This window comes from Pongo pygmaeus, chromosome 2, assembly GCF_028885625.2.
Source record: "Pongo pygmaeus isolate AG05252 chromosome 2, NHGRI_mPonPyg2-v2.0_pri, whole genome shotgun sequence".
NCBI classification, from domain to species: Eukaryota; Metazoa; Chordata; class Mammalia; order Primates; family Hominidae; genus Pongo; species Pongo pygmaeus.
In genome coordinates, this window is record NC_085930.1 from 59,720,067 (window position 1) to 59,735,164 (window position 15,098).

Below are 15,098 nucleotides of genomic sequence, written 5' to 3' on the forward strand. Positions count from 1 at the left end.
GCCACTCACCTGCAGGTACTATGCGGACATTGCCAAGATGCCGGCCATCAGTGACCAGGACATGAGTGCGTATCTGGCTGAGCAGTCCCGCCTGCACCTGAGCCAGTTCAACAGCATGAGCGCCTTGCATGAGATCTACTCCTACATCACCAAGTACAAGGATGAGGTGAACACCATGGGAGCCTGCAGGCTGGGCTGGGAGGGCTTGCTGGCCCCTGCCAGAGCCACCTGCTCTGCCCCGCCCTGCCACTCCTCCCTGAATCTCTGGGCTGCCACCAGCCACCTTCACTCCTCTGCATCCGCTGGCCACCTGGTTCCTTGGGGCCAGGAGGGAGCCTGCCAGGCCGAGCAGAGAAGGCAGTGGTGGAGTCACTGTGTGCAGCCATGTGGGGTCAGGGGTGGGGAAGATGGGATGGCAGCTTCTTCCTGAGGCAGAGGGTGTGTGGGTGGTGAGCAACTTCCCTGAGGGGCTCATTTCAGGGTTTTCCAGTCTGGGCCAGCATCTCCAGGGCTGGGCATAGGCTCTTGGCAGAGCTTTCCTTTCAGTATCTTTTCTGCTGACTTGGAGTGAGGCCACGTACGTGGACCTGGGGACGGGGTCCAGGAGGTATCCAGGAAGGAGAACTGGCTCCTGGGCCGCACAGGATGGGAGTACGGGGCCAGAGGGCAGGACAGTTTCGGCCTGTGCCAAGGCTCTGAGGGCTAAGAAAGCCACGGGAGTGAACCAGAGCCACCCTGGGGAGGCCGGGGCAGGTGCAGCAGAGGCAAGGAACCTTCCCCAGGGTGCCACAGGAGGCAGACAGGAGGCAGAGGGCTGTCCTCAGGCAGGTGCCCCAGGGAAGCAGAGGAGCAGCCAGAGACTGCATGTATTGGGTGGGGGGTGGGGACAAAAGCCTGGGGTCCTGGGGCTCACCAGGGAAGGGGGAGCTGAGGCTCTCTGCGGAGCTCTGCTTTAAAGGGGCACAGAAACCCCAGGATGTGAGGACTGGGTGGGGACATGTCAGAAGCATGGCCAGGCAGCCAAGGGATCAGAGCCTGCTGTTTTAGGGGGTGAGGGTAGGATGATGACAGGGGCGGGGCTCATTCTCTATATTGGGGTCCTGGAGGGTCCAGGCTCACAACCAAGGTCCTTTGGCCAGGAATAGATGGGGTTGAACCTCTGGCACTTGCTCTGGAGGCATCTGCCCTGGGCCTGCTGAGTGCATGGAGGCTGATGGCCCGGCATGCTGACAGTTCTCCTGGCCCTGCAGATCCTGGCAGCCCTGGAGAAGGACGAGCAGGCGCGGCGGCAGCGGCTGCGGAGCAAGCTGGAGCAGGTGGTGGACACGATGGCCCTGAGCAGCTGAGCCCTGGCTGTGATCGTCCAGCATGACGCAGCGTGAGGGCGGCCGAGCAGGGACCGGGACAGCCCTCGCCGCATGCGTGTGGAGTGTCCGGTGGTGCTCGGGCCGCCGCAGTGCAGCGACTGCCCGGCCCTCCCTCCCCTGCCTCGCCCGGCCGGGTCCCGGCTCTTCCTGTGTGGAGGTGATGGTACCTGCCACACCACAGCTGCGCACACAGCTGCTTGCTCAGGGGCTGGGACAGCACTGGATGCTCAGGCCGGCCAAGGACCTTCATTGCCTGGCAAGAGCTGCCCGGTGGCCTTCATGGGAGAAGGGCTGACCTCTGAGGGACTGAGGGGTGAGGCCAGGGCCCTCCAGGGGGAGGGGTAGCCAGCTTGGGCTGTCCCCTTGAGACCGGGACAAGAGGCTGGGGGTGTCAGCATTCCCGGCTTCCCAGGCTGCCCCCAGGCGGCAGAGTCTGAGGGTCCGGGGGCCCGGTTGGCAGCTGGAGAAAGAGGCAAAAAGCCCATAGCCGGGCAAGAGGAGCTCAAGTCGGTCTGGGCCCATTGCCACCGCCTCCCACCTCCAGCACCCATGCCCGCTACACCGCTGCCATCCTCAGATTCACCGCGTGCTCTGCGCGGCCGAGGCCGGAGCACCACATCCACCTCGCCCCAGAGAGGCCCTGCTCCCTCCTATGGAGGGGCTGTGGGCCAGGCTGCTCAGACTCCTGGGTGGCTTCCAGACGGACCGGGCAGCCCCTCTCCGTCCTCAGGGCTGTGCCTCTGGGAGCCACTGGGCCAGGGGCCCCGGGTCACAGAGAGCACGTTCCCGTTATTTATTCCCCTCCGCATCCTACACAGGCTGCCCTGGCAGCTGCCTTCAAGGGTAGGCCGAGCTCCCTGCCCTGGAGCCCCTGAGGGTAGCCCCTGAGCACTCCTCTCTCTCCACTCTCTCTGTCCCTGCCCCAGCGGCTTCCAGTGTGGCATCTCAGCAGTGTCCTGGCCCCTCCAGAGCAATGGGACATCTGGGGACTGTTTTTGTTTTTAGGGGAAAAAATTCTGCTGCACTCTGCTTGGGCCTTGAGGTCTGTGGCAGGGCTCCTCTGGCCCGCAGTGGCCTCGATCTATCTGGGCCATGAGTGATGGGCAGTGACCAGAGGGACTGGAGGCCAGCGGTGTCCACCCTTGCCCTCAGCAAGAGAGAATGCATTCTTAAAAGAAAGCTGTACATGTATATATATGCATATATATATATGTGGCTCTAGCCTCAGGCTCCAGCCCCAGTGGGGTACTGTACAGTTAACTGAAGAAGAATTTTAAAGACGATTTGAACAAGAAAATGAAGGCAGTGGGAAAGCAATGCCAAATGGTTGTGGAGAAAGTGGCCGGAGCCCTGGAGTGGAGCAGCCCTGAAGCCTGTGCCCCCCGACCTGCGGGCCGCTGTTTTGGTTTGACATGACAAGGAAAGGACTTCCTGCCGACCCTGAGAGCCTCTGGGGTGCCGCGGCACCATGGGGCATGCATGATTGTGCTAGCGTTTAGTCTGAGTTGATCTTTTTAAAACTGCAAGTGTTGAATACTAGAGGTTGTTAGACCCTTTTTTATGTTTTTTAATTAATCAGTCACTTGTAAAAGCAAACAAGCGGTCCATCCCCTTTTCAAGGTCACTTTTTTGATGGTACCGAAGATCCCATGGACTTTAAGGGACAGCTAACTGTGGCCAGACTCAGCCCCATGTCCTCGGCCAGGCCCAAGGAGAGCACTCGGCCCCACGGGGTGTGCCAGTCTTGCAGTCCGCCCCACCTGAGCAGCGTGAGCCAGATGACGCCGCAGAGACCCGCCCCTCCCCTGAACGCGGGTCGGTGTGGAGTCAGTGACTGCTGACTCAGGGAGCTCCTTGGCCCCGTGGGCACTGTGCCAGGTCTGGGGCCTTCTGCTGCTGCCACACCCAGCTCAGGCCTGGGCCAGCCCCTGCCCCCAGCCCACTGAGGGGGTGGGCTTACTCCCTGGGCAGTCTTGGGGGCCAGAGCTGAGGCCAGTCCATATTACAGTGGCTGGGCTGTTTTTTTCAGTAGCCCCTAGCATTGGCTGGGATTCCCGTCCCTGGGTGCGCCTCCACCTCCCTTCCGATGCTTCCTGGCTATGGTGGGGTGGGAACCACGGTTTCCCCCAAAGTCTTCCCTGGATGCTGGCTTCAGGTTGAAGTCCCTGGTTCTTCCAGTTCCTCACGGGTTAGGTAGGGGCTCCTGCATCACCTTCAGAATCCAGTTCCAACCCCCACTCTCCTTAGGCCTTGTGCCCTGCTCTGCCCTGCCAGGCTGCCCTTGTCCATGTGAGTAGCATGGGCGGGTGGTGGGGACGGCAGTGGTGATGAAGGGGGTGCACCACAGGCCTCATGGAACAGTTCCCACATGGGCGTGTGGCTGGGGCGTGGCCACCACAGAGCACATGGCTGTGTCTAGGCGCAAGCACTTTAGCAGTATCTGTTTACATGCGCAAGGATCAAGCCGACTACCCGTGCTGTCTACTGGGACAGCAGTCGCTGAGCTACTCCGTACTTCCCTCTGCCAGGTCGTGGAGTTAGGCCCCAGTCCCCACTTGTCACTGGTTCCCACTGTGCTCCTAACTGTGCAGCACCCGGGAGCTCTGGCCTGGGGCTGGAGGCCCTGGTAGGAGCTGCGCTTGGAGGCCGTTCTGTGCCCAGCAGCGGTGAGCGGCTCCCATGGGCCCTGTGTCTGCAGGGAGCCAGGGCTGCGGCACATGTGCTGTGAAACCGGCACCCACCTGGCGTGCTGCTGCTGCCGCCACTTGCTTACCGCAGCACCTCCTACCCTGCTCCGTGTCCTCCCTCTCCCCTCACCTGGCTTAGGAGTGCTGGAACAGCTCACGCCTCGGCCTGGGAGCCTGGCCTCTTGATATACCTCGAGCTTCCTCTGTGCTCCCCAGCCCCAGGACCACCGGCCCCTTGGCCTGAGGGGCTGAGGGCCCCACGACCTGCAGCGTCGAGTCCGGGAGAGAGCCTGGAGCGGCGTGCCATCCCGGCTCGGCCTTGCCGAGAGCCTCCGCCCTGGCTTTCTCCCTGTCTGGATTCAGTGGCTCACGTTGGTGCTACACAGCTAGAATAGATATATTTAGAGAGAGAGATATTTTTAAGACAAAGCCCACAATTAGCTGTCCTTTAACACCGCAGAACCCCCTCCCAGAAGAAGAGCGATCCCTCGGACGGTCCGGGCGGGCACCCTCAGCCGAGCTCTTTGCAGAAGCAGCACCGCCCTCAGATGTGTACATATACGGCTATTTCCTATTTTACTGTTCTTCAGATTTAGTACTTGTAAATAAACACACACATTAAGGAGAGATTAAACATTTTTGCTAAAAGCTCTTGGCTCCAGGTTTTCCTTGTTGGGAAGCAGGGGCGGCCGCAGGAGCGCAGGCACATCCCAAACGCGGAAGCATATCTCCCTGGGAGACTCAGCCATACCCAGGACAGATGGCCACGCTCTGTGAGCTGGGTGCGCTCAGCCCAGGTAACACATTGGAGCCCTTGGCGGAGACTAAAACACCAGTGGCTGACCCCCACTGGAGCCTTGGAGCTTCAGGGGGCTGAGCGGTGGTCACTTTTAGATGCTCCCCAGGCGATTCTCCCGTGACCCCTAGCTCGGAGCAGTGGCTTCCAGCCCATGCCACGAGGCAGGAATTCCTGGGTGCCTTGTTAACTAAAATCAGATTCTGACCCTGAGGGGCCCATGAGCAACAGCCTGGGAGATCTGAGTGCAGTCCTGGGCCCCCTGCCTTCAGTAGCCAAGGCTGGAATTGTGTTTCCCAGACTCGCAGCCAAGGAACCGGGTTTGAGAAATGTTGGTCTTTCCAGCAGAGACAGGCTATGCTGCTTCATTTCATGAAAATTTGTACAGATACTAATGATGGAGGTGTGGATGCAGCTTCTGCCAGTGCATGGCTTTGGTCAGTGGCCCCGTCCCTGGGCTCATTTCATCCATGGCCCAACAGGGGTGGCTGCTCCTGCCGCAGAGGGTGGGTGCAGGGTCAGGTGTGACACATCCCCAAGGGCCCTGGGCACCTGCTCTGCAGCTGCGCCTCCAGGCAGACCCCAGCCTGGACGGTCTGAGCACTGCCTGTAAGTGAACTCACTGGGACTTCCCGGCAACCCTGGGAGGTTGGGGTCAGCTGCACCTGCAGCTGAGGAATTGAGGCACATACAGGTTGCACAATGTGTCCCAGCCACGTGGTGGTAAGCAGCAGCCCACCCAAACGTAGGCCCTTGGGACCCCAGGCCCTCCCCACCGCCCCCAAGCTCCCACCTGTCTCCCACCAGCCTCTCTATGGACTCATTCCCAGGGCTGACAGTGGCCCATAAGTCATCATCAATACCTCCCGCTCTCAAACAGGCACATCTTGACAGCGGGGCTGCAAGCACAAGCTCCTTGCCAGGCTCAGTAACTCAAGAGAAATCAGTGTAATCACCACGAAATTGCGTCGGAAACAAATTTAGCAAATGTGGTCCCGTTTAGGGTGTGACGCAGCCTGTTCTCATGGCTCAGTCCCCTTCAGCTTTTTTCCGGCACAATCAGCCCATCCTCAATTACCCTCATTAGGCCTCCAAGGGCTCCGGCCCGTCAGCCTGGAAGCTGAGCCATCTCTGAGCCGCAATCAGCGCTCGCTGTGCGAGTGATCGGGCGCAATTACACAGCAGCAGTGATGGGGCCTTCTGATTGCTGCTTGAGTGTGCTGGCTCCTGAGGGTATTAAACCATCAGCTATTAATGCTGGTGGCTCTGAGCAGGGCACCTGGACAGGCTCTCTGCAGGGCAAGGGCGAGGCCAGCCTGTGGGCCTGAGTGGGATGGAGGCACCCTCCACCCAGAGCAGATCCAGAGGTGACTTCGGACTTCCCACCTGGACCCCAGAGCAGCCACAGGTCAAGAACAAACACAGGCTCTGAGCAGAAATAAAAAATAACAGGCCAGGCTAAAACCTGATACAGTGACTATAGATGGTGTGTTGCCCTGAAGAAAACTGGTGGCATGGGAGGGTGCCCACCTGGCCAGGTGGGCAGGGAAGGCCTGAGGAGGGATGGAGGAATTGAGGCTTGAGAAACAAGGAGCCAGCTGAGGTGACATCGGGGAGAGCATTCCCTGTGTCCAGAGGAATGGAAGAGGCCAGGTCAGCTCTGTGCAGGGAGGCGCAGGAGGTGCTGTGCCTTGGGGAGCGAGGAGGGTGGGCTCTGATTCGCATCTGGCAGTTGCGGGACGAGGCCAGAGGAGGCTGGAGACCATGAGGCTCCTGCAGGTATCCCCAGGGCTCGTGGCCCGTGGCACCCCTTTGGGGCCTTCCTGGAGAGCCATCAGCCCTGATGGTGGAGCTTTGGGGGCAGATGTGTTCTTTCTGAGGACAACAGTCATGGAGTTGTCAGTGGAAGTGACTTGGGTCATATCCAGGCTGAGCCTCTAGTCCTGGAGCAGAGCCTCCAGCCAGCCTGCACTGGGCACGTAGGCAGGTGCAACACAGACCTTTCGGGAATGGGACACGAATGCTGGGGAGTGGTTTCTGCAGCATACAAGGCTGCCGGGCTGCAAGTCAGTACCAGGACCAGCCTCATTGTAGGGAGGAGAACCTGGGAGCAGAGAGGTAAAGTCACTACCCTCAAGGACACATGGTTACCCATGATGGGACCAAGATTCAAACTCAGACTCTCTACTTCATGCTGCAGCACTCCTCTAGTGGCTGGAGACTCCTTGAGGACAACACCAGGGCCTGATGACCAGAGTCTGGACACAGAGCAGAGGGGCATGAGCAGCTGGCAGTGAGCGATGCCCTGGGGCCTCGGGAACTTTGAGGAAAGCATGTTCTCAGGAGCATTTCCCCTGTAGCCATCTTGTAGATACCGCCAGCCCCTTGAGTCTGCCCCCGTGGCTGGGAGACTCACACACTCTCCCCAGCGTGGGGTCTGTTTGAGAGATGGGTTTTCTAGCCATCATTGCTGCATCCGGCTAAAATCACCCTGAGAAGCACCTGAGCACATGTTCCCTGCTGGGTGCCTCCCTGCATTAGAAATGATAGAAACTTAAGCTGGCTGGGGCAAGAAAGGGAACTAGCAGGCTCTTGAAATCAAAAAGTCCAAGGGTGCATCTACCTCAGGCACGGCTGGATCCAGGGGCTCCTGGAGGTCATGAGAAGTCTGTCCTCCTTCTCTGTCCTCTGTATGGGCTTCATTCTCAGGCCACCTCTTCCCAAGTGGGGGGCAGCTATGACCACCAGCAGCTCTAGGCCTACCAGCTGAGCAGTCCTGGTGAAAACAGGACACCCTTGGTCATCGCGCACATCCAGGTAGGGATTTCATTGGCCAATGTTTGGGGCAATGTCTTGATTTGCTATTTGAACCAGTCATTCTGGCCTAAAGGATGAGGTACTCTGATTGGTAGACCCAGGCCACATGCCAGAGGAGGGATTAGTCCATTTGAAAAGCAGGGTTTTGCAGATTGTGGAGAAGTGCGCAGGTGGAGGGGAGGGTCTCCCCACTGCTGGTGGGGAAGGAAAATCGTCAGTTGCTGTGGACAAGGTGTGGCGGCTCCTGAAAAGTTAAGTATAGAATCACCATGTGACCCAGCAACCCCGCTTCTGGGTGAACACACAAAAGAATGGAGAGCAGTGCCTCAGAGACACTTCCACACTCACGTTCACAGCAGCACTATTCACAGAGCCAAAAGGCAGAGGCACCCCAAGCATCCATCGACAGGTGAATGGACAAAAAGTGGTGCATCCAAACAATGGAATCCCATTCAGCCTTTGAAAGGAAGGAAATTCTCACGCATGCTATGACATGGATGAACTTGAAATAAGCCAAGCACAAAAAGACAAATACTGTATGATTCCACTTTTGCGAGGTCCCTAGAGGTCCCTAGGTAGTCACAGTCATAGAGATGGAGATAGAACGGTGGGCGCCAGAGGCTGCAGGAGGAGAGATGGGAGTTAAGAGCTGGATGGGGACAGAGCTTCAGTGGAGAAGATGAACGTTCTAAGACGGTTGGTGGTGATAGCTGCAGAACGATGAGAATGCTCCTAGTGCCACTGAGCTGTGCACTTACAAATGGTTAAGATGTTATATTTTATGTTACGTGTGTTTTCCCACATTTAAAATTAATAATAAAGTTTTTAAAAAACAGTTTGAGTTTCACTGTGTGGATGCGAATGCCACAGACTGTCCTCAAGCAGGAGACACTCATCATCAGCTGCAGCGATGCTGGTGCCCCAGCCTCCCCGCAGCCCTGGCCTCTCCTTGCTCACTGCCCTAGGGACGCTGGCATCTCTGGCTGCTGCTCACAATGTCCAGGGCAGAGCCTCTCATCTCCCTGCCATGCCCCATCACGGGGTCCCCATCTTGGCAAAGCCACCTCCAGATAGAACCCTCCCAACCCTGCAGAAGCTCCTGCCCCACCAAGCAGCCCTGCCTGGGTGACCTGCCACGTGCTGTCTGTGGCAGGCCTGTCCCTCGCTGGGCTGCAGTCACAGGTAGCAGGGCTACCCCAGGACCAGCACCATGGCCTCCACCCCAAGCAGGGCCAGGACGGAGAAGGAGCTCAGGACGTTCAGAATCCCAGACAGCACGGGTCCTGTCGGCTGTGCCCCTGCCCAGGGATGTCCCCAACTCTCTCCAAATCTGTGCCTCTGCTCAGAATCTCAGGTTTCAGTTTCCACCTTACAGCTCATTGCTCCCAGGTGAACGTTCCCGAAGCCCAGCTTTGACAAATACCTCTTTCCTTTGTTTATGAGACTGTTTGTATTTTTTCTAATGGATAGACATTTTCTTCTTATATAACCGCTGTGTCATTATCACACTAACGAAATGAATGTTTGCATATTCCAATGTCCTTAACTATCTCAAACCTGAATTTTCACAGAGGGGTTGCTTGGATTTGGACAAGGCCCCCTGTTACACTTGGTTTTCTGTCTCTCCTGTGTGGATCCCCAGCACTTCCCTTCTGTTTTCCAGCCGTTTTAATTACAGAACCAGGTTATGTGTCTGAAGACCTGGACACTGTGGGCTTGGGTGGCGTTTGACAAGCGGCTCCATCCCTGCTTGCTGGGTTGCAGGTTCAATCTCCCAGCAGGCAGTGCTCCCTGCCACACCTGCCAGGAGGCCCTGGTGAAGTCAGGCTGATCAGGAGTTCGGGGCACAGCCTTGGCATGCCCTAGCCTTGGCGTCTCTCACTCCATGCACCCAGGTCTTCTATCTACCTGGACTTTTTCTCTGAAAACACTCTTCCTTTTTCGACCAGAAGAAATTATTCAAATGGAAAACTTGATGGCACTAAGTGGTTACCGTGAATAGGACAGAACCATTCCTAATAGAAGAGGTCTGTACAAATAACTACAATAGAGGTAAAAATAATCTTAAATTCTAGCAAAAAGCTGTTGTTCACGTAAAGGCTTTTCTCTGATCAATGGCGAGGTGCTAGTGAGATGCTGAAGACCCTGGCGGGGCTCTGTTCTTGGTGCGCGGATCTCTGGGCTACATTCTACCTGCCGGCTCAGGGGTCTTTCTCTGGTCTACCCTTCTGTCTCTGGGAACATATGACCTTGCAAAGTCCACTTCTCAGCCCCCTCCACTGGCTGCCTGGAGGGAGGTTGGGTGGGAGAGAGGAGCCGTTCTCGGCTCCCCTGGCCCAACCTTGGGGTGGGCATCCTCCTTTGTCCTGGCCTGTGCTGGTGACAGCCCCTCCTCCCTCTGCCCCTCTGGCCTGGGTGAGCACGGCTTCCCGCTGCCCCATCCCTTTGTGGTACCCTGTGTTGGTGACTGAATGTGTCAACTTGCCTGGGCCTCGGGTGCCCAGATACATGGCCAGGCCTTGTCCGAGTGCTTGTGAGGACGTTTCTGGATGCGATGAGCGTTTGGGTGGAGACTGAGTGAACCAGACCGCCCTCCCCAGTGCAGGTGCGCCTCCTACATCAGGTGAGGGCCTGGAGAGAACAAAAGCTTGACCCTCCCCAGAGGAAGAGAATTCATTCCGCCTGACAGCTTTTGCGCTGAGACACAGGTCAGACTCGAACTGAAACATGGACTCTTCCTGAGTCCCAAGCCGGCCAGCCTCCTGGCTCCACTCACGCTCGCCCTGCAGGCCCCGGGACTTACCCTCCATGAAACCACAGGCCAACTCAGAACGATCACCTGTCTGTCTATCTACAGCTACTGAGAACCCTGACGCATTTCCCTCTGCAGATCAGCCTTCCTTCCACCAGATGCTGCCTGCGGTGGGGGGTCCTACCTAAGGCTCTCACCAACCACCCAGACGCTGCCTGGTGTGAACGGAGCTGGGGCCCAGCCTGCCCTGTGTGTTCGCTTTCCCCTGCCATGCCCTCCCCAGCACTTTTTCTCCTTTGTTCCACGTGGCTGAGCCTGCCCAGTGGCTTCCACCCCTCCCAGTGGGGCTCTGAGTGGGGCTCACCTCCTCTGGGCCTGGTTTCTCAGACAACTTGGCACCCGCAGGTGTGCGACATTCTTTGCGCATTTGCCAGCCTGAAAAGCTGGAGGGAGGGTGCAAAAACAGTTTTAAGTCCAAGAAAGAGAGCCAGAAGTCCTCTTGTCTCTCAGCGAAACAAATTCCTTAAAAAGTAGTTTTCAAGACGCAAATTCCTTTTTAAATGAGCAGTCCATGAGAGCAGAAGGAGCAGGCCTGGCCGGGGATCCTCGTCTTGTGGCCTGTGCCTCCTGTGATTCGGAGCAAGTCTCTGTCTCTTTCTCAGCCTCAGTTTCTCCATTGTAAAATGAAGGAACAATTGTAATGGCCAGTGCCCTCCCCTGCAGGGTGGAGTGGAACTGCGTGATGATTTCGTGCCCTCTAAACCCATGTTTCCTGGAGGGTGGATGCCGCCTGGGACAAAGAAGCCCTCATTCCTCCTGGCCACAGGCCATTGAGACAGAGGGAATGGGGGTCGCCCAACCCTTCTGCTGCCTCATCTGTCAAAAGCAAAGCTTTGATGGGAAGAAACTCAGTTAACCCTCTACATCCGGCAGGGTCAGGAGTCACGGTGAGGGAGGCCCCGGCTCTCCTGATGGGACTGAGAAACGTGGGTGTGAAGGAGAGGCCTGCTTTCTCCTGTAAGAGACAGCACCCCTTGTCTCCTGTGGAGGGGTGAGTGACCCAGAAGTTGCCTATGGCCTCTCAAGGGGTAGAGAAGTGCTGAGAAGCCTGCCAGAACAGCAGGGCCTGGAGTCAGGAAGAGGCTGCTGGGCAGGGCTGCAGAGCCAGCACACATCTAGAAGCCAGGGGCATTCAGGGCTGAGAAGCAGAGGGGAGAGACAACTCCAGGGAGTACCAAATACACTCTAGTCTATGCTGATGTCGTCCCATGGAGTTGTGCAGTGCACAACCCACACAGCTGTACATGGTGGCCCTGAGTGTGCTAAGGCACTCCCACAGCAGGCCCACAGAGCTGACCTCCCCTTCCCTACTGCCGAGAAGACCTGGGAGCTTTGCATTAGCCCCCAGTGTCATCTTGGGAAGAAGGAAGAAAAGGGAGAAAGATCCTGATAGGAAGTTGAACTGCAACCAGAACTTACCATTTTCCCACAAGAGACTATGAAAACAAGAGAGATCATTTAAATAGCACTAGATTAAGCTATTTTCAAAGTTTGGAATGTTGTTCCTGCTTCCCAGTAGGACAGAAGCTTGGGAGCAAAATTAGGTAAGTTACAGACAATTAAGAAGCTCCATTAACAAAATGCCTGAGCAGAGCTGTGTACATTCTCAGCCCTAGAGAGTCCAGGCTCAGGTGCAGGTGGAGGGTGGGGGACGCTGCTCCTCCTGCCCTGCCAGCAGCGGAGCAAGTCACACCCCCAGCAGACACATGGGGCCCGATTGGCCAATCAGAAGATCCCTTCTTCTGGTCAGGGCTCAGCATGCCACTCCATGGGGACATTTTCTTCCCCTGAAAAAGAGATTGCTCCTTTACATAGAGGGGAGTTGGTAAACCAAGAACTGCTGGGGGCCACTCCATGAGCCGAGGAGAGAAGATGATTCAGAGGAATTCAGAACCAAGAGATGGGGAGAGAGGGAGGGAGCAAAGAGGAAGAGAGAAGGAGAAAAAGAGGCAGAGGAGGAGAGAGCAATGGGGAGGGAGAAAGGGAAGGAGAAAGGAGAGGGAGGGAAGGACAGAAAGGGAGAGAGGGAGGGAGGGAAGGAGAGAAAGGGAGAGAGGGAGGGAAGGAGGGAGAGACAGAGGAAGAGGGAGGGAAGGGGAAAGGGGAGAGAGAGAGAGGGAGAGGGAAGGAAAGAGAATGAGAGAGAAACAGAGGCAGAGAAGGAGAGAAAGGAGGAGAGGGAGAGGGAGGGAGGAAAGGACAGAGGCAGAGAGAGAGGGTGGGTAGAGAGGAAGAGAGGGGAAGGGAAAGAGAGAGAGAAAGTTTAAACTTCTGGATCCGTGGTGTCTAAAGGCTAGAACTGTCGGGGCGTTCAGTTACCTTTGCCAAGTCCCATTTCTCCCTTTGCCTAAGCCAGTCTGTCACTTGGGACTTACAGAGGGCAGCTCTCTGCTGTGGCTGTTGAGCACTTCAAATGTGCTTCGTCTGAATTGAGATGTCCTGTGTGTGCAAAACACACATCATATGTAAAATATTAAACATTTTAAATGGGTTATATTTTGAAATTATAATGTTTTGGATATATTGGATTAAATAAAATATGGTATTAATTTTACCTATTTATTTTGCTTTCTAAAATATGGCCACTAGAAAATTTAAAATTAAGCTCCTGGTTCATGTTGTGTTTCCATTGGACAGGGCAGGGCTAGGCTCATTTTTTGGGTATGAAAGAATATACATTGTAATTTTGTGTGGGGAGGAGGTTGTCAGCTGCTTCTAAAGAGAATGATTTCTGTGAAGCAGAGTGGGGCTTGGCTTTCTGAGTAGATAATGGATCTCATATGCAAGTTTGGGGTTAGAACCGAGGAAGAGAAGAAATGCTTTGCCTTTTTGTTTTTTCTTTTTTTTCTTCATTATTATTATTATTTTTTGAGACAGAGTCTGGCTCTGTCGCCCAGGTTGGAGTGCAGTGGTATGATCTCAGCTTACTGCAACCTCCACCTCCTGGGTTCAAGGGATTCTCCTGCCTCAGCCTCCAGAGTAGCTGGGATTACAGGCATGCACCACCACGCCTGGCTAATTTTGTATCTTTAGTAGAGACAAGGTTTCTCCATGCTGGTTCTGACTGGTCTCGAACTCCCGACCTCAGGTGATCCGCTGGCCTCTGCCTCCCAAAATGCTGGGATTACAGGTGTGAGCTGCCGCGCCAGGCCATGCTTTGCTTTTTGTTGTCTCAACAGCTTTACTCAGAATTCACATAACACCCAATTCATCCACTTAGGCGTGTAACTCAATGGCTTTTTCTATCTTCACAGAGTTGTGCAACCATCACAGCTATTCAATTCCAGGACATTTTCATTACCCCAAAGAGAAACCATGTATGTCCCCTTTCCTCCATATCCCCCAGCCCCTGACAACCAGTGTTCTGCATTCTGTGTCTGCAGATTTGCCCATTCTGGATGTTTCATATAAGTGGAATCATAAATTAGTAGTTCTTTCCGACTGGCTTCTCTCACTGAGCATGTTTCCAAGGTTCACCCAGGTTGTGGCATGTGTATTTCCCTTTTTATGGCTGAATAATACTCCACTGTAGGGTGCACCACATACTGTTTATCCACTTGGCAGTTGATAGGCATTTGGGCTATTTCCACTTTTTTGCTAAACTGAATAATGCTGCTGTGAATATTCAGGTACAATTTTTGGGTGAACATTCATTTCTCTGTTGTAAAGAGCTAGGAGTGGAATTTCTGGGTCACATGGTAACTCCATATTTAATCATCTAAGGAGCTGCCAGCCTATTTTCCAAAGCATCTGCGCCATTTTACATTCCACCATGTATGGAATCGATGAGGGTCCCAGTTTCTCTGCTTCCTTGTCAGCATTTGTTCTTATGGGTTTTTTATTCTAGCCATCCTAGCAGGTGTGAGGGGACCCTGCTGCGGCTTTGATTTGCATTTCCCCGAGGGCTAGGAATTTTGAGCATCGTTTCGTGTTCTTTGTGGCCACGTGTATATCTTCTTTGGAGAAATGTCTACTCAAGTCCCTTTCCCACTTTTAAATTTGATTATTTGTCTCTTTATTATTGAATTATAATAGTCCTATATATTCTAAATACCAATCCATTATCAGATGTATGATTTGCAAAATTTTTCACACATTATGTGAATTGTCTTTTCACTTTTTTAATGGTGCCCTTTCAATGCACTTCTTCTAATAAGAGAATGAGAAATCTGAAGTTAGTTTCAGCGGTGGGGCGTGGGATCCAAGAGAGGGAGAGTGGAGCCGCAGGCAGGGCAGTGCCCAGGGAAGACAGAGGAAGAGCTGCAGGGAAGACAGAGGAGGAGCCGGCAGACAGGGTGGGGCCCAGGGAAGACAGAGGAAGAGCTGCAGGGAAGACAGGGGAGGAGCAGGCAGACAGGGTGGGGCCCAGGGAAGACAGAGGAGGAGCTGGCAGACAAGGTGGGGCCCAGGGAAGACAAAGGAGGAGCTGGTAGGGAGGGCAGGGTCCAGGGAGACAGAGGAGGAGCTACAGGGAGGGCAATTCCCAGGGAAGACAGAGGAGGAGCTGCAGGGAGGGCAGGGTCTAGGGAAAACAGAGGAACACCAATGCTGGGCACCAGAATGTGGAACACAAGTTCCTTTGACGTGTCTCTTGGTGATAAACCCTCTCTTTTTTTCTG

General features: G+C 55.2%; 1 protein-coding gene across 2 annotated transcripts in view; it reads left to right on the plus strand.

Moving 5' to 3' along the window:
• The window catches only part of PLXNA1 (plexin A1), a 54,590-nt gene extending 49,888 nt beyond the window's left edge, over nt 1–4,702 (plus strand). For both annotated transcript variants that reach the window (XM_063661703.1, XM_054481486.2), the window contains exons 31-32: nt 16–166; nt 1,251–4,702. In XM_063661703.1, the coding sequence (XP_063517773.1) occupies nt 16–166; nt 1,251–1,346 (247 nt within the window). In that variant the 3' untranslated portion in view covers nt 1,347–4,702. The remainder of the gene's footprint in view (nt 1–15; nt 167–1,250) is intronic.
• Nucleotides 4,703–15,098: the final 10,396 nt, after the last annotated feature.